The sequence below is a fragment of the Hoplias malabaricus genome, chromosome 15 (genome assembly GCF_029633855.1).
Source record: "Hoplias malabaricus isolate fHopMal1 chromosome 15, fHopMal1.hap1, whole genome shotgun sequence".
NCBI lineage: Eukaryota > Metazoa > Chordata > Actinopteri > Characiformes > Erythrinidae > Hoplias > Hoplias malabaricus.
In genome coordinates, this window is record NC_089814.1 from 20986681 (window position 1) to 21013700 (window position 27020).

The following is a 27020-nucleotide window of genomic DNA, read 5'->3' on the forward strand; positions in this document are numbered from 1 at the left end:
TAAATAGTAAATGATAACGGCACGGGATAACAATATGCCCCCTGAAAAAAGTTACGAAGTCACAACATGAATAGGTTTTTTATTTTGTAGCAAATTAAAATATTTGATGCAAAACCATTTGTTGTTAAAACAGCTGAGCATTTTAGCATTCTTAATTTTAAAAGTTACGTTATTTAAATTATTTTAAATAATTTTTAATCTAATTGTTATATAAACATCACGTTCATTCAATCGTCTACAGTCCATGACTGCTGTTCTTTAGCCCACTTTAACCATGTTTTCTTCTCTTAGGTCTCTAGTGCTGGTTTTGGGTTGTAGATCCTTCATTCTTATCACAAACAGGAAGTTCTGTTTCTGTCTGTTGGGTTTTCATTTGATTGCTGTGTATTAAAGGCATATTGCTTAGAGTTATATTTCCTGACACATTTTTGCTGTGGTCTTGCTGCAGGTTTTCCTTTTATACCCTTGTCATTTTGTTTATACTTGCACAAATTTATAGACACAGCTGATTAAGAACAGCCAGGATTTTTGTCGCACTCCATGCTGGATTTTTATAACCTTTTCCAGTGTTTCAATTGGCAACAATAGTTAGGGCCATGTTTAATTTATTGTCTTAATAAATTAGTTTTCCCACATTTGCCAGGTTTAACACCATAATTAATAAATATCCTAAATTTCACCCTTTCCGTAAATATATCTGGAGAGTACATTTACAAACACTTAAGAAAGCCAACCACTTCTTTTCAGGCTACTGTAGATGCATTGCCACTGAATAGTTTAGAATGTATGTGAAGAGCAAATGGGGGATTGCTGTTAATTTTACTTTTAATTTACTACAAACCAAACCAGTGCCAGCACGAGATGGGAGACATTCAAAGTGTACTTCAGAGGAGAAGTGATCAGTTATACAAGCCAGGAGTCTTTTGGCATGGAGAATTAAAAAAAAAAAAAAAACAGAGCAGTAACGTCTTTAATTTAACTTTCTTTTACATTTCATAATGAACCACTTCTTTGTGTAGTTTGTTCACTGGATTTGATTGAATCTGTCATATAAAACGGTATCTGTCTGTCCTGGCTTGAAAATGAATCTGACAACTAGATTAATTCACAGAAACAGTTTGATAGAACCATTAGTAGCTGGGATAGGTGTCGTATTTAATGCATATTTTTGAGACTTTTTTTTTTACACTAACTGAGATAACAGAATGAAAAGTGGACCTTGAATCCTTACCTTTGCCTGAGCTGTGTTCAGTCTCATTTCTGGGTGTTAAATGCAAGCTCTTTTAAATGTAGATTATGTGATTGTCTTTTTTATAGTTGAAGTTGCACAATTTTGCGACAGTGGCTGGACTGCAGCTTAATTCAGTGATAAGGACCTCGACTATGACGTTTTTGGCACTTTGAGTAATCGGGAATTTTCATTGCATTTTTCAGCATTAACAGAGAAGCCACATCACACGTTACAGACTGAACAGAAAGCTTTGTCTTTTGAACCATTTCCTTCTGTCAGTACTTTGTTTTGTCCCACGGCAAAGTACATGTTTTTAGCTTATTCATCCTTGAAGATTTAACCAGTGATATTTCAAAGCGTTATCTTGCCTGTGTTATTGTTTGAGTAAATTTTATCATATTCTGGAATATATCTCATTTTTGACAGTCATTCTCTTCACAGTTGAAAGGGTTTTTATGTACTGTTTCTGGTGTTTTTACATAAACCATGAGGTAAATATTACATGTTCTATCGAGTGAAACCAAATGCTGATTCCACCATCACAAAACCTGTTAAAACTGGCGCGTTCACGGGAATTTAAACACTTAAATTTGTTCCATTTACAAAGATTTTATTCTAGATTTGGTCAAAATGGCATATGCGAAACTTGTCGATGATTTCAGACGCTAATTATTCAAAGTAGTTAGTCTTGATCAGGGTTAATAAACCGTGTCAATGTCCTCCTGTATAACTGCTCAGATCATATGTAAACTGAAGAATTTAATCATGCAAACCCAGCAGAGAACTGCAGCCTCTGAAGTTTATTTATTCAAATCTAGTTCACTAGCCCTTTCCTGAGGCTGCGCAAGGGTTATTAGAACATGTTAAATGTGTCATGAGAATTTATCTTCATCTAGGTCAGAAAATAAATGAGTGAGCTGTATTTTTTTTTTTTTTTTTCTGAAACTGTAGGAGTACTTTTTGTCATCAAACGAATGCTGTCAAACAGGAAATAGAAGGCTAAAGCTGAAAAATATTTCACGGCTATGGGGAACTATTATGACTTCTCTAAATAGCTCGCAGCACTAGAAGTTGGGTTTTTATTTTTTTATGGTTTTTTTTATGCTTTTTGTTTTTTCAGAACTAACTCACCTGTAAAATACTGCCTTATATGCCCTCTTCCTAGGTAAGAGGATTTAATGACTCGCACTGAGGGGAAATTCATGCCCCGACAAAACATGTCTCTTTAGCCCGCCCTCCGTTCCCAAACTCATCTACACAACACAAGCCTTATCTCTTTCTGAGATGCGGTTCAAGGAGACCACACGTTCTCCTACCTGTTTCGAGACACTGCTTTTCTGAGCTGAAGAAACTAAGAGGTACTTACAAACATTTTCTGTTTTCATATCAGTATGACACTCAGTGTTTTAAAATGTTAGATTGTATGTATTAGACAATTTGCCACGTTTACTGTGAAGTATTTGCGGTCATAAAATATTTTGCTGTAGTAAGTCTCGCAGTATATTAGAATTTCTGCATGAAAGTCTCTTATTGCTGTTTATTTCTGCTTATACCCTGAGAGCAAGGAGATGGCGGACCACTGTTGGCCCACTGAGGGCAAAGTTGGAGGTCCACTAGTGTTTTCTGGGCAGATCGCCGGTGATTGAACAGAATTTTAGACAAAATGCCACATTTTAGCACTTTTCTATTCACAGTCCAATACACAAGTTTTCCTTCATTAGGTTCGTTTGTTATCTTTTATAAATAAGATTAGTAAATCATTTGAATCCAGCACAGTGTCAACATTTTTATCATTTAATAATTTTATACCAGGCTTATACTCATTATTGTATCTCTCAGAGTTGTTTGTAATGTTTATATTAGTTTGTTTTCCAGAATAAAAGTCTCTGTGAATGTAAAATCTGTGTGAGGAGATTATAAATGGGTTGTATCCTGTACAGGACAGTAATCTGAGTGGGCCGATGGTGGACCAGCAGTGGTCTACAGTCAGTTGTGTGCCAGCCTTTTTGTGCCAGTGGACCGATATATGCTCGCTGTCTGGGTATTTAGTCTTAAAAATGTGCAACTTCATTTCATTTCTCTTGTTCTCTTTATTCACAAGAATGTATTTTCAGTTACAATCGTTATTTCATTAACTGCTATCTAAATTATTATTTTCCTGCCCTAAACTTCCACAACTCTCTTTTTTCCTTACAGTTCCAGTAGGTGACATGAATTCATCATGTAACTGCAGCATTGATGACTTCAAACGTTCTGTGTTTCCCACCGTCTACCTGCTCATTTTCATCCTGGGCATTTCAGGCCACTTTGTGTCCATCTGGGTCTTCTTCAGTATGTGGAAGAGAAAAAGGAGCCTGACGTCGGTCAACCTCTTCATGGTGAACCTGCTGGTGTCTGACTTGATGCAGGTATGCTCTTTGCCCTTCAGAGCCTCTTACTACCTGTCTCACTCGCACTGGCCTTTCGGCACCGTGGCCTGTCGACTCATTGGCTACATCTTCTACCTGAATATGTACGGTTCCATCTACTTCTTGGTGGCTCTAAACATCATGCGCTACCTGGCCTTGGTCCAGCCGTACAGGTTCATGCGTCTGCAGAACTGCTGTAGTGGACCCTTGGTGTGTTTCCTCATCTGGCTGTTCGTGGCACTGGCCTCCAGTCCTCTGCTGTTGACGGGAAGCAAGGGAGGGGCAGAAAAATGCTTGGAGCTTGTAACTAGCAACACAACAGTCATCGGCAACTTGATGCTGATCAACAATGCAAGTCTGACTGTGGGTTTTTTGGTGCCCCTGGCCCTCATCTTATGGTGCTCCACCTTTGTAATTCTCAGACTGCTGAAGCCTGCTCCGTCCAGACACACAGTCAAGACTTCCAGGAAAAAGGCCTGTGCTCTTGTCATCATCAGCATGGGGTTTTTCCTCATCTGTTTCTTGCCTTATCATATCATGCGCACACTTTTCTTATATGTGGAATGGAATGTGGCGGCCAGGAAAGGGCTCGAAAACTCCTGCGACTTCATCCAAGGGGTGCGTAAAGCCTCGGTGCTTACCCTTTGTTTGTGCACAGCCAACTCCTGCCTGGACCCCATCCTTTTCTTCTTTGTGGGGGAGAACTTTAGAACTTTCTTTGCCAAGCTGCTGAAGAGAACTAAATCACAGCCTGATGACAAAAAGAGGAACCAGCAGAGGGCAGAGTTGCAGGTCCTGCCAAGCTTCTGAAACCATGCCCTTTGGTGATTCTAAAAGAGACAATTGCTCAATTTGTTTGAAACAGGAAATGACAACAACAGGAAACATGTGGCCCTAAAGGTTATGTTTATGAAGCTTTTTTTCTGTTTTGTACTTATTTTGCCTTCAAGAGACCCTGAAACCTCCGCTAACGCACAGGAGAGATGAGAAAGGGGACTTACTGAAAAAGACAGCTGCACCTCTCGGAACTCAATTTAAATATTTCTACATACACAGAGTTACTGTAACTGGAAAAATGTGCAAGAGAGCCACTGAACTGTAAATTATAAGTTGACACTTATTGCTAGTGAAAGCAATAGACTGAGCCATCAGTCTCAATCCTGTTTTCACTGTGCTAATTGGCAAAAATAAACTGACTAGACTCAGTGATATTAGAGTCCAGCTTTTCACACATCAGTATCAAAATGTGTTTTTGGCTCAGATGAGGTCAGATATTTGAGATGATTTTGATACGTGTGGAGTAATACACTATTAAAGCAGTGTCATGAAATCGAGAGTGGGTGCTTTCCTACCCTCCACCAAAAGTTAGTGAAGGTTCTGCAGTACTGCACCCAGAATAGCATTGAAAAAGCCTCTGTTCTCTCCATTACAGCTCAGTGAAACATCATGTTGATTTTAAAGTAAAATTACTACCTAGTAGTCCTTTAAAAAGAAATTAATTTAATTGTTTACACAGTCATTCAGCATTTAACTTTGTGTGTGTGTGTGTGTCTGTGTATATTCAAAATTACTCTTGTGAAGAAGTCTTAAGAATTTCAGGACTCGATTGTGTGCCATATTTCTTAGACACTGAATTAAAAGTACGGTTCTGACCTAAAATTGTCCCCTTATTCATTACAAGATACAAGTAGGGAATCAGTAAAGTTGAATGTTGTTGTTGTTGTTTCCAAAATGTACCACCACTGTGAATCTTATACACACTATGATTCAGAATTGTACAGACGTCTTGTAGTTAGTGCATTTTATACTTTTCTGTAGTGATAAGCTCAGTCCAACTTCTGGGATAATTTGTAGTGGGTTAATGATCCTAATTATTCATACATCATCAGTACCTGACCTTACATTACATTGCTGGGTACCATCAATACTTATCAAATCAAATTTATTAGTGTAGCACTTTTTACGACAGAAGGTGTAAAGCAGCTTTACAGAATCAGTAATCAGAAGAGCTCCTTGGGAGGAACCAAGATCCACAAGGGGGAACCATTATCCTTTGATCAAACTACTATTATAAATAAACAGTATCACCAGTTAAGTCTGTAATTATTCTCCAGTGTACTGATATAGTTATGGTATTGATGTAAGAATATTGGAAGTAAATGGGCTTATGGCAATATGCCAATAATAATAATAATAATAATAATAATAATAATAATAATAATGGTGATGCTGGAAGCATCAGTCTGAGGGTTACTAATTAGAGTCCATTTCTACTTCAGTATAGTTGATGTTAGGTAGGCAAGTGGTCTGAGGCTGGTAACAGTAGATGGAGTGTGAGTGTGAGCAGCTGGTCTGGTGTGGATAGTAGGAGAACCCAGCAGACAATCTTCCATCAGTTGGCCACCATTCTCTCGTAAAAGAGTAAAGAGATGGAATCACTGTAAATATTACCAAATCCTTGCAGCAATTATGTTTTTTTCTGTTCATTTAACTGAACTACAGTGACTGAATTATGCAGAATTTTTCATTTTATTTTATTTATTATTATTATTTTTTAATTATATGGAAGGTCCTGTATAAGGAGAGAGACCCTATAGCTTAGGCTCGTAAAGCAACGATGTCAAACAGATTACCCCCTCCTCTATAGCATAATCAAAAAGTCTGTTTCAGAATTCAGCTTCCTCTTTCATTTCATCCTTAAATGGAAGTGTTGTTGACACATCACCGTAAACTTCAAACCGCAGTCCTCCTCAAATCCCTCCCATTTTTTTTTCTTATTTTACGTGCAAACCGATCGCTTACAATTTAGTCATATACTATACTCCAATGCACAATGTCTCCTACACTTTGGTGAAGTCAGTTTTTAATGCTACAGTTATTGTAAAAATGTGTTCTTAAGTAAATGTATGCATGCTTCAAGGAAATGTCATAAGTCATATAGCAGTGTGAAAACGGATCTAACTTTTTGCTCTGAATGTTGGAAGTGCTGTAGGACCCGCAGTTAAATATAACTTCATCAACAAGTCACGGTTTTCCCGCCCGTACTCCGACAAGCCCCGCCTCCTACTTGCAAATACCATCTAATAGCCATTCCTAGGGTCGGAGTTCTGGTCCTGGCCAATCCCAGTGCGAGCCTGGCTATTGCCAGCCAATCGTAACGCCGTGGGCGGGCTTGGTCGGAATACGGGTGGGAAATGAAGCAGTGTTTGAGAGTAGTGTGTCAGCAGCAGAGCGGGAAGAGAGTTCTGTGGGAACTCATAAGAAGCTAGAGGTTAAGATGGAGGTAAGCTATAGCAATGTTTACATATCTGTTATTATTATTATTGCCACCTCGCAGTGAAAACCGTACTGCAAAACCTCTAACTGCTGTGTTAATATATCAGCTGCTTTTAGAAACGTCCGTATTTTCTTTTATAGAAGAGGTTAGTTTGTTTACTAGATGGAAAATAATTTAACAGGACACACATATTTGTAATTTCCACCTGTTTGCCGAGTTTAACCTGCTTGGTTAAATATCAAAAACATAAATTTACATACGCATTAACTTCCCCCACAAATCACATTTCATTTTATATTATTTTATTTTTATTATATTTGTTGCAGTATAAAGCAGTAATTCTACAGTCAGTTAAATAATTTCTCAGTAATGTATGTGTGGTGTTTTTATTTTTATTTATTGATTTTTTTGTTATACACACACATCCACGTATCATTTGATCAGGGTTGTGCATTTTATGTATATGTATTCATGCTAAAACTTTACTCCAGGCTACATATAGCACGTACACAAGCTGACATAGATCTATGTATACATCTGTAAATGCATTTATAAGTTTATATCTGTTTTCATGAAAGGTTATGTAGGTGTTATATAGCCATATGGATGATGACATGCATTTTTTTAAGTTAGCGACATATTAGTCTTTTCACCCTATCACAATGTGCTCTTTTTCCATTTGAATTTTAACTTGTCAAACAAATACCTGTTTGAAATACCTTGCTGATTTGGAAAATAAAGCCATTTTAATATGCCCGAGGGCAGAGGAAATGCATTCTGATAGACTGAGAGATTTCTTGTACACCTGTCACAGTTCATGTCACAGTCTTAGATTATCCCCAAACTGATATAAGCACATGCAAAGACATCAAATGCTTATTTAAGTTTATTTTGATCTTGAACCTGCAAATGTAAGTGTAAATTTAAAATGAGATTGTAGAAATATTTTGCCATTTACACATATTACATTTTTAATGTCTTTTTACGACTTCTGTAAGGTCTTCTAAGCTTTGTTAGGCTTGTTTATGTGCGGTTGTATCAACTTGTGAAATCCTGGTTTAAAAGTAACATTTGACTCTTCTAGCATGCCTCTTAAGTTAGAGGAAAGTATGGCTGGAATTGCAGCAAGTTAACTGACACAGGAAGTGGTGAAACCTCATCCGTAAGACAGATTAAAATGGCGGGCTCATATGATGCACTTGTGCAAAAGCATGGGACATAGGAAATAGAGAAATATTTATTGTGTATGGGCCTCTCTGCAGAATTAATCTTAACAAAACATCACATTTCTGTCATTCTCTTAAAAACAATGATTGTTTTCTGTATTTTTTAATATTATCAATTTTGCAGCCTTGACCTTGATTTAACTTGTTGCTATAAGTTGACACGCTTTGATCCGTTATTGAGATTAAAGGTGCAGAGAGAAATGTGCAACGCTATTTTCCCCTTCCTAGTCACAAGTGTTTTTCTAATCAATATTCCTTTAAAAACAGTTATTTTGTATTTCACTGGTAATGGTAATTTTAAATGATCTTTACTTAGGAGTTGATAAATGTGTTGCTTTCATGTTTGTTCAACACTGACTCTAATCAGTTCTCAAGATTTTGCAAAACCTTTTTTTTTACTTATCTATGACACTTTCAATGCTTACAAATACCGTCAGCAATTCAAAGATAGGTCCAGCCAATGGTCATAATTGCATAATTTACAAATGAAACAGACCTTAAAAAAAAAGGGGGGGGGGGGGGGGTCTTTTCTACATTTACTCTGTTGTTGCTTTGGAGAAGCAGTGTGTCCTTGATGCTGTGAGATAGCACTTGTTTTTCATTGCTGCAAATTTTGTGTGTATCAGGGTTTCCTTGTCATCTGTAAAAGTTGATGTGTTAGAGTTTCACAGGATTGTTCCAGAATAGATTTATTTTAATTAAAGAGATGGTAGAGTAAGAATGTCATAATGAATGTTTCATTTAAAACAAACAAACAAACAAAAAAATAAACAGCATGAGAAATTGTGGTAATATATTGTGCCAAATCACTAAAAAAAATTTGTGTGGTGTTTTAAGACTATATGTTATAATTGCATGTAAAACATTGTTATTATATATTACCAGATTTCTGAAGGAAATACATAGTGCTTGAAAAGAGCTGAAATGTCTGTGGCAGGTATGTTTGAAAACTTTCGGTAGAATCATTAAAAAGATGAAGAGATGGAGAGGTGAGAGAAGTGCCTGTATTATTAAGGGAAATGTGTGTATGAGAGATGTAACTATTTTGTTTGCATCAGTTTATTTTCAATGTGTAAAATATATTGCCAGTCATTTCTTATTTGAACACTTTCCAAGCACTATAATGAAATGTTTTTGCAAGCATATATTTCCACATTCCCAAAATTCAATCTTTGAATCTTATATTAACTTGTTCTCACGATCTAGGTGTTCTTAACCACATTCAGTGATGTTGAGGCCTGGGCTCTGGGGTGGCCAATCCATTGTTCTGAACACAGTAAATTACAAACAAATGTGTGCATTCTTATTTTAATGGCAGTAACACATTCCAAATTTTGTAATGGCGCAACAGATAATCCAGAGCATACTGTATATGCAAAGAATAAGGCCCAAAACCAGTACTGGCTGGCTGTGATCTTCAGGCCCTCAGGGGCCACTGCATTAAAAGCAGACAAGATTCTGTAGTGGAAATCAAAACCATTATCAGTGTGAATGCTGCATCCACAAATGCAAAGATGAACCCAAAGGATCCAGAAAATCGCCAGCTTCCCCAGGCTTGAATTTATTTATCAGTTTATATTTAACAAAGTGTCCATTTTGTTGTGGTCCAACAAATCAGAATAAGTGCATACCTACATTTATTTAACAATTCATTTTCAGGTTTATGTGACCAAATTCAGGATTTTTCATAGAATAATGATGAAAGACGTACTGATTTCTGAAGAAGCTTTGGCAGACACTGTTAGCTATTTTACGATGGTAGTACAACTAGGCCATTATGACAAAAAAGCTCCTAAAACGTCACAGGTGTGAGATAAAAAATAATAATAAAGAAATTAGATCTGTACAGGCCTGCCCTGCAGTTTCTCACTCTCATAAATGTAAAGTGTTCATGTTACCTTTTAGTGAATAATACAATCTAAAGGGCCTGTATCTTAAATCTGTCTTGTATTTTATGTTTAATATTCTAATGTTAATTTTGCCTGTTTGCAGCTGTTTTTGTATGACTTTATGTATTTATTTTGACAACAAACCTCTATTGCCACTTCTCTAATTCTGGTTCCTTAGTTCTTTAAAAGCATCTTTTTGTATGGAGTATATTAAAGGGCATATTGTTCCTGAATTGAATTTTTCCCACACTATAGCATTTGGGTGTGCATTATGTACCTATTGTTCAACCCAGAGATTGGGCTGCTTCTGCTTTTCATTAGCAGAGATGGGTAGAGTAACCAAAAACTGTACTCAAGTAAGAATATTTTTACTTTAAAATAATATGACTCAAGGAAAAGTAAAAATTAGCCACCCAATGAATTATTTGACTAAAAGTAAAACTTACTACGTGAAAAAACTATTCAAATACCGAGTAACTGCTTAGTAACCTCTTTGTTTAATAATCAGGACGTCAAATAATACACCTGAATGCATAAAAATATAAAACAGCAATGAACAAATTCTGAGCTGGAGAATGTCTCTTAAACAACTAAAACAATAATAAATTTAATATTTACAAAGAAACATAAATTAAATTAAGCCACAGTAACTTAATAACAAAATAATGGGCTCAATAGGCGGAGATTACAAAGAATAACAACAAGAAGAACAAAGCAGTCTTCACATAAACTCTGTGTGTGTGTGTGTGTGTGTGTGTGTGTTTGCATGTTCACTGTGTGAAGTGACTATTCAGCTTTAACAGCAGTTGGCTCTCAGCCTCTGTTTGATTGGTGAAATGGAGTAAAACGTTGCTAGTGGCTACATTTGATTGGTGAGACACAGTTATGTGACAGAGCCTCTGCTGGAAGTCTCAACAAAACAAAACAAAGAGATCGTGCATTGGACGGATCGATAAAAATAAGCAGCGAGCAGAATGTAGCTCAATGTAATGGATTAAAAGTACCGCTTCTTCTTCACAAATATTCTCAAGTAAAAATAAAAAGTATGCTGCCATAAAACTACTCTTTTAAGTAAAATTTATCGAGAAAGTTACTCAAACAAATGTTATGGAGTAACTGTATTTATTATGTTACTACCCACCTCTGTACATATTACAGTAACATGGTTGGTTTTGCAGGTAATATTTATTTATTTATTGTTAGTAAGCACTGGTATGTGGATGGTATGTTCCCATTGTTAACAAACTGCACCAAACCAATGCTAGCATAAAATGTAAAGAATTTACAAACCCAAATCCCAAAAAACCATAGCAAAGTATGTAAGATTCAGATAAAACCAAAAAGTATTGGAAACACTAAGTCTGTGTGAAATATTGCAAAAAAATTATTTTAGAATTTTACTGTGTCTCCCTGACTTTCACAAGACTGTCCCGTCCGTGAGATTGGGGTTTGTATTTTATTAAATGTAAGCTAGGTACATTGTTCATGATTTAAATATAGTTACACCATTAAGATTATGATCTGAAGAAAAAGCCTAGTTTTTGAGAAGTTAATCAAATCACCCTGTAACCTAGCAATGGTGTTTTTATTTATATGTCATCACCAGGCCCTGTTGTCACAATTTTTGACCCTCTAAACTGTGTCCATGTGGATAATCACAGCATGAACTGGTGCCCGTTGCCCTGTACATGTCTGAGGGGTGTGTGTGTGCGCGCGTGTTTTCCTGGCTATGTGAGCTCATTATCTCCTGAATGCGAGCTATTTGGAGACTCTGGCAGAACAGAGTTATTGTCAGTCCCACCTCAGCAGCTGTCCCTGGTCCAGGCTACAGACACACTGCACACACAGATGAAAGTGAGGAGAAAAGAATTTGGACATGGCTAAATAGAGCAGCTCTTGAACTTTTTAAAAGAATACAACTCAGAACACCAGGGCTAGTGGGAACCAAGCTTTCAGAAAATAGAAGATATATATTTTTTTGTCTGTGGTTTTCCTCTGTGTTTCATATTTGTGAGACTCGGAGACAAACATAAGTGTTGTAATTAATGATGAATTGAAGCATAGGGTTTCGACACAACTTCAGCCAAATTCATATTTTTGTGAAAACAAGTGCTAAAAAGCTGTTACTGGGAAAGAAATAGACACAAATGATGCCAAATTAAGCCAAAAAATGACTCAACATGACTCAATGTGTTGTGAGCATGACTGACTTGGATTATGAGCAGCAAGAAAGTGCAGTCAAAGACTAATCCTTGGAGGTTTGTAAATAATTGTTTTAGCAGATGCTTAACATGTCCTTACTTTGCATTCTTAATACATTAACAAAGCAGAAACTCACTCGAGACATGAATTTGACCTCAACTCAAAACTTTAACCTAACCCTACATTTCTTTCTAATCTTAGCCCTGATGTTATAATTCTGAGTGTCCCTAGAAGGTTTATTAGTAGCGTGATTATCTGTATATCATCTGTATTTAAATAGGACCTAGATAAAAATAACATGTTATGAAACTGATCACCAACTACAACTGCTTTAGAAGTGTTGGAAAACAAAGTATTCCTCAGCAGATTGTAAACAATAACACAGCATTTTAAAGTGAATTTCATTGAATGATGTTAATTATGTTACATAATTGGCATTGCTTATAAAAAAAATAAGAGTTCACTATAAAGGCATGAGTCTCATGTTGAAATGTTTGCATGTAGTGGATGTTAATGTGGATAAGGGTGGAGAGCTGTCTCATACCAGCCCAGCCCATGTGAGATATTGCTTCATTCTGAGCTACACAGCTGTATTAGGAATTTACGCAATTTAAGTAAGCACAGTTACACAGCCGTTGGAAATGTTGTGTTAACCACATTTTATTTGAGGAGTGTATGTTGTTATTGCACTGCTACTGCAGGGACAGTGGACTTGACACACATTGCAAGACAGCTGGATAAAAACACTAAAGATAAGGTGCTATTAATGGAACGTGGTGACCCTTAGTGACACTATAACAAGTGTAAGAGCAAAAGAGGCTCTAGAGTTGAGCCATCACACTTGTACAATCACTACAGAAAAGCATGAAAAATATGGGATGCTTTTGAGCACCTGCACATAAGCTTGCACATAAGGTCAACCCACCCAGTGCCAAGTTTATAAATACCCCAAGCTTTGGGCTATGCAGCAACGGAACTGTGGTCACTTTGTGTTCATACCCTTAGTTTAAATACCTGTTCTCATGAATGATCTTGAGGCTGAATGCCATTAAATACTTACAACAATGTTCTAATATCTAGTCTTCCCAGAATATTGCTTCTTTATTCTTCAAAATATAGGACGGCTCAAACTGTTGCATATACATTATATTGCTAAAAGTATTCACTTGCCAATCCTGATAACAGAATTCAAGTTCCAATCACTTCCATGACCACAGGTGTATAAAACCAAGCACCTAGGCATGCAAACTGCTTCTACAAACATTGGTGGCTACAAACAGGTCGCTTTCAGGAGCTCAGTGAATTCCAGCGTGGTACTGTGACAGGAGGCCACCTGTGCAACAAGTTGTGAAATTTCCTCCCTACTAAATATTCCACATTCAGCTGTCAGAGGTATTATAACAAATTGGAAGTGACTGGGAATGACAGCAACTCAGCCACAAAGTGGTACGCCACATAAAATGACAGAGTGAGATCAGCAGATGCTGAGGCACATAGTGCTCAGCGTTCTGCAGTCAAACGCTACAGACCTCCAAACATCATGTGGCCTTAAGATTAGCTCAAAAACATTGCGTAAAGAACTTCATGGAATAGGTTTCCACGGCCAAGCAGCTGCATCCAAGCCTTACATCACCAAGTGCAATCCAAAGTGTCGGATGCAGTGTTGTAAAGCATGCTCCCACTGGACAGAGCAGTGGACACGAACTCTGGAGTGACGAACGATACTTCTCCATCTGGCAAGCCTTCCCAGAAGAGTTGAAGCTGATATAGCTGCAGAGGGTGGGCCGAAATCATGTTAAACCATATGGATTAAGAATGGGATGTCACTCAAGTTCATATGCATGCAAAGGCAGACGAGTAAATACTTTTGGCAGTATAGTGTAACTACATACATTTTTATAAATAATTTATAAATGGGGGCGGCACGGTGGCGCAGCAGGTAGCATTGCAGTCACACAGCTCCAGGGACCTGGAGGTTGTGGGTTCAATTCCCGCTCCGGGTGACTGTCTGTTAGGAGTTGGTGTGTTCTCCCCGTGTCCTTGTGGGTTTCCTCCGGGTGCTCCGGTTTCCTCCCACAGTCCAAAAACACACGTTGGTAGGTGGATTGGCGACTCAAAAGTGTCCGTAGGGGTGTGTGTGTGTGTTGCCCTGTGAAGGACTGGCGCCCCCTCCATGGTGTATTCCTGCCTTGCGCCCAATGATTCCAGGTAGGCTCTGGACCCACCGCGACCCTGAATTGGATAAGTGGTTACAGATAATGAATGAATTAATGAATTTAAAGATGTCACAAAAACAAATATGTATCATCTTACTATACCTGCCTCTTCAGCACTCCGCAGTTTAGCTCTGCCCTGCTTGGGTGCCAATCAGGACATAGGTTATTGACATATATCAGTTTTAAATGCACAGTAACAAAAGCTCTCTGTGTGATTGTAAGAATTTGAATTTAATTCAAATTAAGATTCACATAGTTTTGCTTTGTAAAATGACTCAAATTTAATAAATTATTTATACATTTTTTATTTATTTATTTATTTTTTAGTGGGGCTGGCCTTCCGTCTCAGTATGCAATCACTGTGTTTAGATTTGCAGTGTGGCCCAGTGGGTGAAGGTTCTTTAAAGGCAACACATATATACTTGACCCATGCCTGCCAGCACATTCCCAACATACTGATTACTGAATGACTCAACACACACATTTCAGTACAGTAATGCAATATGAACTAACACATGCAAAATGCATATGCTGTATTAACGTATTCAGAAACAATTGCAGTGTTCGCAAGGCAGAAACACACCCTGGAGGGAGCAATGTGTAGTGTGAATGAATGAAGGCGTGGATACTTATGTATGAAAGCCCATTTTCACCAGACTGATGGAGAAATCCACCTGATGTTTGATGATTAGTTCTGGATCACAGTATTTCCTCCAGCTCATCTCTAAGGAGCTGCATGGAGCTTTAGAGATAGAACTCCAGAGAATTGTGTTTCTCTGCTTCATATCATACAATGGTTCAGAACTTCCTATTTCAATTAATGTTTTTCTGTGGAAAATATATAAGCCATTTGTGCAGAGTTGAACCTCCAAGAGAAGCTGTGTGCAGCAAATATAAGGGGTATATATAAACGTATATTGTGTTTATATAGTGTCTACAGGGACTGTATGGACTTAGTCACTTTTGTAGAGGTGAGTGCATAGAACAGCTGGTGTGTTTGGCAGTGCAGTGAGTGTCATGTTAGTTCAGGGCATGGGTTTAATTTAACATACACCTCCTGAAATGACATCAGTCTGTGGCACTCTTCGTGAAGGCCTTTACACTTTTACAGCACCGGAGCCACCACATGTGATGCTTTCAACAACACAGAGAGACACATAGAGAGAGAGAGAGTGAGCAAGAGAGGAACTGAAAAATGGACTATTTACTTCACAACATATTGTAATCCTTAGCAACAAGCAGGCAGTAAACACGATGTACATAATCAACCCAGCATGAGCCCTCATTTCTTTCTCCTTCATAATGAAATGTTAGGGGATATAGTGAAATTTTACTTAAACAATCAAGGTTTAGACATGTGCTTCAAAGGATCAGGACCGCCACAGAGCACCACATATCATTCTCAGCGCTGCAGTGACTCTGACGTTGTGGTGTGTTAGTTTGCTGGTACAAGTGGATCAAACACAACAGTGCTGCTGGAGTTTTTAAAACCTTCTATGTCAGCAACAGATGACATACTGTCTCTGACTTTACATCTACATGGTGGACCAACAGGTAAGTGTAGGAGGTAGGAGTGGACAGTGAGTGGAAACGGTGTTTAAAAACTCCAGCATCATTGCTGTGTCTGATCCAAAAACACACCACGCCACTCACAACACTGAGCATGATCTACCACCTAAACCTTACTTGCTCTGTGATGGTCCTATGTGGGTCCTGAACACTGAAGAGCAGGGTGGAAGGGATAATACATCCAGAGAAACAGAGGGACTACAGTCCATCACACATTTAATTTTATATTAAATTGTCAATTTAGTGTTTTATTATATTTGGATGTTATTACAATATTCTGAAATGCATTGTAACACAGTTTCTAAAGTAACAAACCATGTAATGTAATGCAGTTTATTACTTTACTTTACTTGCATTGTTATATTATGTTTAGATACAGCATTATGGGTTTTTACAGCATTCCTTAACACTTCTGCAGAATAGATAGAAATATGTAAATTGTTAGGCTTATTATAGTGACATCACAAATATATAGGATTCAAAATGGAATGAGTGGCAGAGCCATGCTAAATTTTAAAAAAAAAGCAAGGAATTGTTTTTATTATTATTTAAATTTCAGAAATAAAAAAAGCATAATAACAGTCAAAGTGAATGCCAACATGGTTAAAAAGTGGGGGTCTCTTTCACTGTCTGAAACCATGACCCGGGGGAAGAAAGCAGCAGAATCACATTAGCTTTTCACAAAGCAAGGCTTTGAAAGAGACACTGACAGCAGCTGTATGAGAGTAAAGAAGCACATGATTCAGTTTGCACTCATATATCATCACTGTGCAGCAAATAACATGTAGCTCCAAAATAGTTTTGCAGGAGAAGGCAAAAATACATTTAAATTTGAATACAAATTAATATTGAAACATTTAAATCCAAGTAATCTTGCACCATCTAAAACTGAACACAGTGTAAAGTGTAGCTGATGTAGATGCAGTGGACACAGTGTGCTTTGTGGAACCCGTGGAGCTCATCTGGTTATGGGCAGTGTCTCATTGCGAGTTGCTGAGGTCATACTCAAGCTCCTCTGACATTCTTCTCCTATGCTAAAGGTGCCTCAGCTCTGTGACCTCATGTTTTGGCTTAGACGCGTATGTGGATATTGGGCAGGAAAAGTGGGGCCTTCCCTCAACAATTCTGTGTGAGTCAGTGGACAAAATGAGCGACTCCGCCTCACAGACTGAGCCTGGCATCCATCAAACACTGGGAGGGGCCATGCAATAAAAAACTCAATCTGTTTCCATGGTATTTGCCCGTTAAATGTACACTATATATTTAAAAGTCCTCTTTATGCAATCATTGAAAGCATAATATAAGTAAAGTAATCAAATAACATGCAGTAGAGTGCAGACAGATTTACACTGAACTTACAGCATTAGGTCTGGATATGTATTCATTCATCTGCCATGTTCATCATTCGCATATGTCAAAATGTCTGCTTAATACCTCTTTAAGGCTTTCAGTTGTGTGCTCAAAGCTTGAAATGCCTTGCCAATCGGGAGTGGAGTAGTGTGGACAAATGCAGTGCAGCCTAAAGTCAGCATGCCAAATGACAAATTCTGACTAGATTGGTGTAATGACCTCTACATTTGGCTTGTGTAGCAGTGGCGCTCTCCCCTCTGGAGCAATGGAGCTCCATCCAATACCTTTGGGATGAGTGTGAGTGAAGTTTGTTATCTAAACTAATCATCCAGCTGCACCAATCTTCACTAATGGTTACTAATGGCTCAGTGCCATTAGATAGGGAAAAAGAACTGGGAAAGAGGGAGTATGGGCTGAGCCTGAGTGAGGTCAGAGCACCCTGGGAATTGGGCAGCTGTGAGAAAAAGGTATCAGAGATTGGACTGAGTTTGAGTCGTTGTAGGGCTGGATGATATGATGGCAAATCAATATCACACTTAACTGGATAATTTACTTACTGTACTGTAAATATGCTCAAGTATTAAAGCTGGGAGTTTTTTAAAATGTTGCTAACTTTGGTTGCTGAGCTCAGTGCTTACATTTGACTTCTTTCTGTTCAGAGCTGTCTTCACTAAAGTCAAAACACGTCCAAACCAAAGACACCACATTGTTCTTTGGCCCAAGCTGCTTGAGTTGCTCAGTTGACCTCATTTTTAGGTTCTCCTTCAATGCGACAGACTCGATGGGGCAGAATCATGTGACTACTACACACATGATAGTGTGGTTTTATAGGGGACAGTACATGAACACGGAGTGGGGGACATATAAACAAAGTTAATATATGAAGATCAAAATTGTATATAATAAATATAGGAAAGATTATATCAATTAGAAGTTCTGAATGTTGATGTCCATTCGTTCTCTATTAATTGCCCACCCTTGGGTCATGGGTTGGACGTTCTTTAACTCTTGCTGGACGTTTTTCTGTTCCTTGTCTTAAATGAAATTTGCATAGTTATTTAGAGTAGGGCTCCAGCTGCTGGCAGACAGTGAAGGATAATGTAAAGTGAAAAGCCACTCAGGACTGGTTTCCAGACAGAGTTGGTGATAATGTTAAATGGCCAGAGATAGGAGGCTGGGGGGCTGTTGAAGACTATGCTTGGGTTGATAAGGGAACACTGGGGAGTCTGAAGCCAACAGCAGATGGAAAGAGACCATGTCTTTCCCACATAGCTTTCTTTCTCTGTTTCTCTATCTGCAGTTCTGAATCATGTTTTCTCAGCGCTTGAACAAAAGTGGTATCTTACCATGGTTTCCTGTTTTGGAACATACTATGTTGCTAAGTCTCGTCTGTGAAACGTCTGACATACAGTCTTTTCTATGGCAGAACAGGATTTTTAAAAAGCCATTAAAAGGCATGTAAATAAATTCTGTTTAAAAAAATTAATACAGTAAGCCATCACTGTTAAAAAACACGTCTCCAATTTTTTGTGGAAAGGTGTAAATATACAATATTTTGAAAAACAAATTGAATTAGGGATTCAAAAGTTTACACTGTCATTAAAATTGTGGAATATGCAAAAAAATAAAGCATCTTTGCAGTTGTAAAATCTCAGAACTTAACTAACATTAACCGACTTGAAGAGCCTAGTTAAGCAGGTGAGTGTTGACATTAGGAACTGTCAGCTGATGATAATTCAGTTCTTTGACTCTCCAAACCTGGTGAAAACCCTCAACAACCCTGGCCTCCTCAAAACATCTGGCTGAAGCCTGTGCATGCCAACAAAGTGGAGAAAGGCTATAAAAAAGATATATAAGAATCACCTCCGGCTCACAGTTTCCACTTTCTGAAAAAGAATTAAGTAATGGCATTTAAAGGGAACCATGAAAGACCTGCTTTTTATAAATAGTTTGCTACAAAGGTTTTCCTGAGTGTCTGAACAGTTCTTCACTGTCTTCATCATCTAATAGCAAAGAGCATTGATCATGTGTGGTGTCCTTAACAACTGCTTTAGTTCTGTAATAGTGCCACCCATATGTTACCCACTCGCCCCACTGTGGGCTTTACTGTGGTAGTTGATGCAGTAATCCTCTCTGTCAGACAAGAGACTAACATATACCTGTATATTTATTGCATTTCATCATGATATAGAAAGAAGAGTAGCTGAATCCCTCACACTCAGAAAGAGAAGGAGCTTATGATCTGCCACGATACTCATGTAATTCCAAAGCTATAAGTTCTATCCAAATGTGTCCTGAGACCCAGTGGAGAAATTTACAGCCTTGAGACACATATGGTTGAAGTTTGATTCAAAAGAATAATATAGCACTGATAATGATTCTAGCAGTTTCTTACCTGAAGTGGTGTGACATGTAGTTTCACTGGTAATGACTGTGCATTCCTGCCCTGAGGGATGTGAAATTAATTTCAGTCTGTTTCAAAAGAATGGAAACGTCAACCGCTAATGATGTGTTAATCTCAGTTGCAATTATCAGCTGTAATTCTGGTTTGATCAGATTATAATAATTACATACCAACTGACAATATACAAGGCGCAGCAGGTAGTGTCACAGTCACACAGCTCCAGGGACCTGGAGGTTGTGGGTTGGAGTCCCGCTCCGGGTGACTGTCTGTGAGGAGTTGGTGTGTTCTCCCCGTGTCCGCGTGGGTTTCCTCCAGGTGCTCTGGTTTCCTCCTACAGTCCAAAAACACACGTTGGTAGGTGGATTGGTGACTCAAATGTGTGTAAGTGAATGTGTGTGTGTTGCCCTGTGAAGGACTGGCGCCCCCTCCAGGGTGTATTCCCTTGCGCCCAATGAAAGCTAGGCTCTGGACCCACCGCGACCCTGAACTGGATAAGGGTTACAGAAAATGAATGAATGACAATATAGAAGGGACGTTTGGTATTTTTTCAGTATCAGTATAATCAACTTATCCTACAGTGTATATATATATATATATATAACAGAACAGAAGTATGTTAATTCAAATTGAGCATCACGCTGCATGTGACAGGATTTTAAGACATTAGTCTTCTACTATAGAGGACCCCAGAAGGATTTTAACCTTTTCCCAAATTTGAAAGAAATGTGATTAGATTAATAAAATAATAATATATTAATATAATAAAAATATAATACATTTAATGTGTTTTACTTCATAACAATACTGAGTACTTACTGAATGCCCCTTGTATATTACACCCCAAGATGATTTATGAGGGTGGTTTTATTTTTTGCCTTAACCATGTACTGGGATCCTCATTGATCTAAAAACAATGTATTTCAGAAGAAGCCAATGGTAAAGTCTTCTGTGGCTGAACTGGCTGGAAAGTTCTCCTGTCAAATCCCTGTCCCTGCAGGACCTGAAGCGGTGAGCATTCTCACAGTGGAACCAATGATTCTTTCCTCCTTCTTCTGACTTATCTCTCATCCTTTAGCTCATGCTTATTCACCTTTATTTCTGGCACACTCTGCTTGGATGAAATCAGCTTTTCTCTGTGTCTCCAACCACCTGTGACTCTGTAATGGAAATGTAATTGCAGAATATATACGAAGTGTTCTGACATGTTGGCATGAGAATTGTGAATGACCTAAGTGGTGATTTAAAACTTGATGCCCTCTGCCCACACATCACTAAAACTATTTAAAGATGATCTAGCTTGCATATTTACTATGAAATAGATTCAACCACCCTGATATCGTTTGCCAAATACAGTGCAAACATAATTTCGTCCAGACATGCTTAGAATGCCTCTAGGTGTAAGTGCAGACAGAAATGAGGCTTGACAAGGTGCACTTGTATCTCAATTCTGGGGAAGTCATCCTTATAAATGGAAGTTGCTGTTACATAATGCTGAAAGGTTATATTCAGTGACTGAGTCAGGAGATGGCATGATAATTTGGCTACTTACAAACCTCACTTTCCCTTTCTTCAATGGGCCATCCTGCTTTCCTTCACATCTAAGCTTTCATCTTTACAGCTTCTAATCTTTAACTTGCTTTGTCACTAGCTTAAGCTGTTGGACAATGTCTTTATCTTTCTACTTTTCCCATCAGATCCTCAGTGCTATGACTCTTCTATTGTCTTTTAGCCTGTTACTCAGCCCTTTCCCTTATGTTCATCCCATTCTTCGTTTGTGAAGTATTCTGGAAAATGTCTTGTAACACTTGGATATTCACTTGTTGTTATTAAAGAGCCCATATCATCTTAACACTGCCCATTCACAATAAAATTAGAATGAGTAATTTAGTTTAATTAATAGATACATAAATACATAAGTCAATGTATAAAGGTGCACTTATTAATTCTGCCTTGTTTTATGTACCGAAGTCACAACTCATTTTCTTGGACAGCTTTTTGAGAGAGTCCTAAATACAAGGCAACTAATAAAAATAGAACATGTAACTCTTTAAGGCACATTAACAAAAACTACTTTTTTATTTCTAAGGTATGATAAGAGGTTGAGGTTGAAAAGTGTCGTAGAAAAAAGAATTGTGATGGTTTTGATTCATAAAATAAGACTTTAGATGCACTGGTGTATAAATATGATATTTCCTTTCCTTTCAGAACAACCCTGTGCGGAAGAGACCTCCACGCACTCTGCCGCTACCTGCCAGTAACAATGCAGGCCAGGAGGAGGTGAGAATTTCTGAGTAATATGAGGAAAAAAAGCTTCTTGTTTGAGCATGTGTATTTGCGATAAAACACATCAAACAGCAAAACCATTTACGAGTTTACTTGGAAAAATGAAGGGACAGGAAGAGATTAGATTACAGTTTCCATGGTTGATTTTTACAACTTAAATTGTAAACTAATTTAACCTCGAGTCCACCCTGCCATTTATGTAAAAGTGTAAGTTACAATTCTACATAAACAGGAGTACCTCGACCCTGAATTGGATAAGCGGTTACAGACAATGAATACACAGCCGTTTGAGAGTTAGATTTACAGTAGAAAATAAGCTATACTCTGCATATTCATAAGGCAGTATGGGCAGCAGAATTACAGAAATACTCCAGTATGAATTAACACTGGGGTTAAAAGCGGCACTGCAATTACTTGTTCAAGATGTGTTATAGAGACAGAAGCATAGGACATAGTCGAAATAATAGCGAGGGCTATATGCAATACTTTAAAATACCACAGTGAAATGATGACATATTAAATGGTTGTATAACAAATAGTTCTGAACATTCATTCATTCATTCATTCATTGTCTGTAACAGCTTTTCCAGTTCAGAACTGCAGTGGGTCCTGAGCCATACTATTGTCAAAAACAGCTTTAATAACAAAGTGCAACCTACACAAACTCAGTTCCTATAACAATGGGACAGTTTATGAAACACAACATTTTTAAATCCACTTTAAACAGTTTTAAATGAAAGGCAAAATGTTAAGCTTTATTTTATCAGTATCATTGCAAAATGGATGCCTGCCATACATTCCAAAAAGTTTGGGACATGGCAGTTCAAGGTTCAAGGCATTTCAAGCATTAACTTTAGAATATACCTGCATTTACAAAGAAAGACGAGACTGCAGAGCATTTGTCACATCACTAACCTATCAGTAATGAGGAGTCCATTATTCAACATAAACAGACTTCTTATAAAACATCACAGAGTAAATAAGACTGGTGTGTAGTCCTGTGTCTCTGCTTAATAAAAAATCAATGGCTTTATTAGAATCCTGTACTGATATTTTATTCTAAATATTATAAAATGTATTACTTTAAAATGTAGTAACTTAACCGCTAATGTTTTATGTTTATAAACTCCACATGAAACATATTACAGTTTACAACGTTAGTGCAATGTCTAATGTCCACCAGAGGGGAAAAAATGATGTTAAAATTTGGTAAAACAGACTCAATCTCATTCATTCATTCATTATCTGTAAGCGCTTATCCAGTTCAGGGTCGCGGTGGGTCCAGAGCCTACCTGGAATCATTGGGCGCAAGGCGGGAATACACCCTGGAGGGGGCGCCAGTCCTTCACAGGGCAACACAGACACACACACACATTCACTCACACACTCACACCTACGGACACTTTTGAGTCACCAATCCACCTACCAACATGTGTTTTTGGACTGTGGGAGGAAACTGGAGCACCCGGATGAAAGTTCACAACCCTTGGTTTTGTTTTGCTTTGCTTTTTTTTTTATTACTATAAACATTCAGTTGATACTTTGATAATTTTTTGGTGTTATGTCATCTTGGAAATTATATATTAAATTTGTGATCTTTTTTTAAGCAACAGAAACCAGAGGTAACTTCCCAGCCCCCAAGAAAAAACAGGAACTCTGCCCTTATTGAGAAACTACAGGTGGGTTTGTGCTTAACATCCTGTTTGCAACTTGCATTAAGGTGTATATTTAGCCAAATATAAACACAATCCAGCCAATGTATATCCAGGTAGAATCTGAATAGAAAACACGTGTTAATGCAAGGTGTAAACACAGTGTAGGTGTCTAAAATTCTTCTACATCCTCAACACTGCTTTATCTGTGTCTCCCTCTTCTGGGCAGATGTGAACACTGCTCCTGCAGATTAAGTCTCAGACATGAAATTCTGTTCCTTTGTTCACAGGCAAACCTCACAATCTCTCCCACGGCTCTGCTGCCTTCACCAATGAGTCCAGGAGCCATGAAAGGCCCACCTTCATTCCCCAACTCCCCGTGCAGCCAACAGAGTGCCGCATCAGCCTCCAAACCTGGCCAAGAAGAGACCCCCACCAGCTTTGAGAAACCTGCAGAAGGCACTGTTCTACAGAGCATCAGCAAGGTTAAAAACCTCTTCAAACAACAGACAATCATGCCTATTATTAAAACCTAATAATACTAAGGCGAATACCTTGATAACAATACAAAAGTGTTTAATATATATTATTTCTTCTGCTTCAGTCATAGTTTTACTAATTTACTAGTCTTATTAATGGTGGTTAAAAAAATTGTTGCTTTAACATCCATCATTATACACAAGTGTCTTATTTGAAACTGTTTCTCTTGGTCTTCCCTCAGGGCAGAGCCAGACATTCAATCAAACGCCGTCCTCCATCTCGTCGCCACAGAAAGTCTAGTTCAGATGACGTGGGGCCTGAAGAGGAAAAGACCACTTCACCTGTTTCTGAGTGCCCTGCTCCAGACAGTAAAGTTGAGGAGGTGTTTGAAGAAAAGAAGAAGGTGGAAGAAAAAGAGGATCACAGTACAGAGACTGAGCCAAAGTCTTCTACCACTGAGCAACACCAAAATACACCTCCAGATTCAGAACAGCAGCAAAAAACAGAAGAAGAAGAGGAGAGTAAAAACTGTGAGGAGACCCCAGAGTCTATAGAGAATGAGAAGGTGGTAGAGGAGTTAGAGAAGAAGCCTGATGAGCCTCAGTTAGACAACAGCACCTCAGAGTCCACAAAGGTTGAAGAGCCCCATGAAGAGTCAGCTCCAGAACAACAGAGTGAACAGGACACAGAGACAGAGGAAAAAGGACAAGAAGAGAAAAACGTGGAGGAGGAGGAGGAGGCCCAGTCAGAGGTGAGCCTTGGCCCCTACAGGTCATAGTGTCCTATGATTTTTTATCACCATTTTCAGACTATGAGGATCCACCAGTTTCTCTGTGTAACTATTGTGATGGTATGAGTGGATTGCACACAGTAGTGCTGCTGGAGTATTCAAATTCCTCAGTGGCACAGTGGCACTGCTGAATTGAGTACACTCAAACACCAACAAAAAATATCTAGCCAAAAGCGTTCAATTGACCACTGAGGAAGGACTAGAGGATGACCAGCACAAACTGTGCAGCAACAGATTAATTGCATCTACAAGGTGGATGAGTCTAATAAAGTGGACAGTGACCGGGCAGTGTTTAAAAACTCCAGCAGCACTGCTGTGTCTGATCCACTCAGAATTCTAAACACAATTATTCAACCCCCTTTACACATTGAGTTTATTATCAAAATGTACAAACTTTCAGCTGCTTACAGTAAACCAATCAAACAAGAACAATTTAAATAGCTCAACACTCAAAGAACAAGTGTTTTTTTCAGATTCACAAAATGCCTCTTAATGACTACTGCAGTCTCAGAATTATTCAACCACCTGAATAAAATCCTTCATAAAAGCACACCTTTGCAAATCAGGTCTTGTCTTAAGCGTGCATGATGCTATCATTGAAGGGCTTCATTAGTTGAATCAGGTGTGCTTCAGACAAATCCCATCACACACCTAGACCAGCTAGAGTTTTGTTGACTGAGATGTCAAGAGAATTGTCCAAAACATTAAGAGATTGTTGCCTTTCACAAACAATAGATTTAAAAAAAAAGTTAGTAAAGCCACTGAATGTTCCTAGACAGAGATTTGGAAGCATAGTTCTCTAGGTCAAAGATAAAGGAATACAGTACCTACAGTCTGTACAGTACCGTACAGTAGCTACAGTACCTGAATGTGGCAGAGGAAGGGAAGATATCACTGGCTGCCACCAGATTCCTGTGGAGGCAGGTGGTCAAAAAAACTTGAGTGAGAGCATAAAACCTGCAGCAACATTTGGTGGCAGCAGGAACTAAGAGCACATACTGCACGCTGAAGATCTTAATGCCCAGACTCCAAATGTACACCTCTACTGACTCAAAAGAAAAGGCAAGAAAAGTCAGCTCCTTATATGTTCAAAACTATACAAATAAGTCACAGAAATGTTTAGGTCTCAAGGAGAAAGAACGGAGCATATGCTGAAACATGTTGGAGGCTCAGTGATGCTCTGGAGCTTTTTTGCATCGTTTGTCTCTGGAAACCTGCAGCATGTGGAGGGCAAGATGGATTCAGAATGTGTGGTTTGTTACTGTTCAGGGCTGGAATTCCGAAAAGCATCTTAGAGCAAAGAAGATTCTTAAGAAGTAGAGTGAGCATCATACTGAATTCTCATACTGAAATCCCCTGTTAAGATGATCTTAACACTAAGATATTTTTGGGAAACAGTCCAGTTTAAACCATTATAAATGCTTATTGACAGCCTGATTAGTTGAATGTAAATAGACGATTTATACCAATAATATTAATACAGTACATATCTTGATTCTATACCATTCTGTTCTATAGAATGATGTTAGTGGAAGTTTTATTTTTTGGCCTGTGCTTAGCCAAAGCAAAGTTGCATGCTAACAGTGGGCACGAACGCACTGTTTGTGTATCTGCAGTTTTGTCTTATTTAGATATTTATGAAAATGTGTATGTTACTCTATTTCTACAGGAAAGTAAAGGTTGTGAGCCATGACAGGAATTCTCCACGAAGTACAGCTCACTGAAAACCTACCTGCTTGGCCAAACCACAGCAGTGAATGGGAGGCTGGAGTTATTGACGGGAATGACAAGGCTGGAACCCTCCCTCCAACAAAGCTTCAGCATTTCTGTGCTTTCTCTTAAACTGGTTTTATATATGTACAAGTTAAAAATGAAATGAAAACGAAAAACTTTGTACAGATTTGTTAATATTTTGGAATTATCTTTTTGAAAAGACACAGTAGTTTAGATTTGTTATTTGCTTTTTTTTTTTTTTTTTTTGTATATACCTTGCCCTGAAATTCATATGTAATAAAGGATGAACCTGTTCTCACTCGTGTGTGA

The 27020-nt window shown here is 38.2% G+C and overlaps 2 protein-coding genes across 5 annotated transcripts; both read left to right on the plus strand.

Annotated features, from left to right (window-relative positions):
- The first annotated feature begins 1662 nt into the window (after positions 1–1662).
- On the plus strand, positions 1663–5248 carry cysltr2a (cysteinyl leukotriene receptor 2a). 2 transcript variants are annotated; one of them, XM_066646546.1, is made up of 3 exons: positions 1663–1722; positions 2397–2589; positions 3428–5248. In XM_066646546.1, exon 3 carries the CDS (start codon positions 3442–3444, stop codon positions 4447–4449), a length of 1008 nt encoding a protein of 335 aa, XP_066502643.1. In that variant the 5' UTR covers positions 1663–1722; positions 2397–2589; positions 3428–3441; the 3' UTR covers positions 4450–5248. The 2 variants fall into 2 exon arrangements, with proteins under 2 accessions (XP_066502643.1, XP_066502644.1); XM_066646547.1 differs by lacking the exon at positions 1663–1722 and adding an exon at positions 2185–2301.
- Positions 5249–6487: 1239 nt separating this feature from the next.
- dub (duboraya) lies at positions 6488–26995 on the plus strand. Of its 3 annotated transcripts, none has more exons than XM_066646282.1 (7): positions 6488–6922; positions 20697–20780; positions 21978–22049; positions 23669–23734; positions 23998–24192; positions 24429–24938; positions 26647–26995. In XM_066646282.1, exons 1-7 carry the CDS (start codon positions 6917–6919, stop codon positions 26668–26670), a joined length of 957 nt encoding a protein of 318 aa, XP_066502379.1. In that variant the 5' UTR covers positions 6488–6916; the 3' UTR covers positions 26671–26995. The 3 variants fall into 3 exon arrangements, with proteins under 3 accessions (XP_066502379.1, XP_066502378.1, XP_066502377.1); XM_066646281.1 differs by having other exon boundaries at positions 20700–20780; positions 23663–23734; XM_066646280.1 differs by having other exon boundaries at positions 6489–6922; positions 23663–23734.
- Positions 26996–27020: the final 25 nt, after the last annotated feature.

Excerpts from the sequence above, each read along its gene's own strand:
- cysltr2a (XM_066646546.1), top strand. The coding sequence starts at position 3,442 with ATGAATTCATCATGTAACTGCAGCATTGATGACTTCAAACGTTCTGTG.
- dub (XM_066646280.1), top strand. Across the intron at positions 23,735-23,997 it reads CCCTTATTGAGAAACTACAG|GCAAACCTCACAATCTCTCC; the intron begins GTGGGTTTGTGC and ends CTTTGTTCACAG. Across the intron at positions 24,193-24,428 it reads TTCTACAGAGCATCAGCAAG|GGCAGAGCCAGACATTCAAT; the intron begins GTTAAAAACCTC and ends GTCTTCCCTCAG.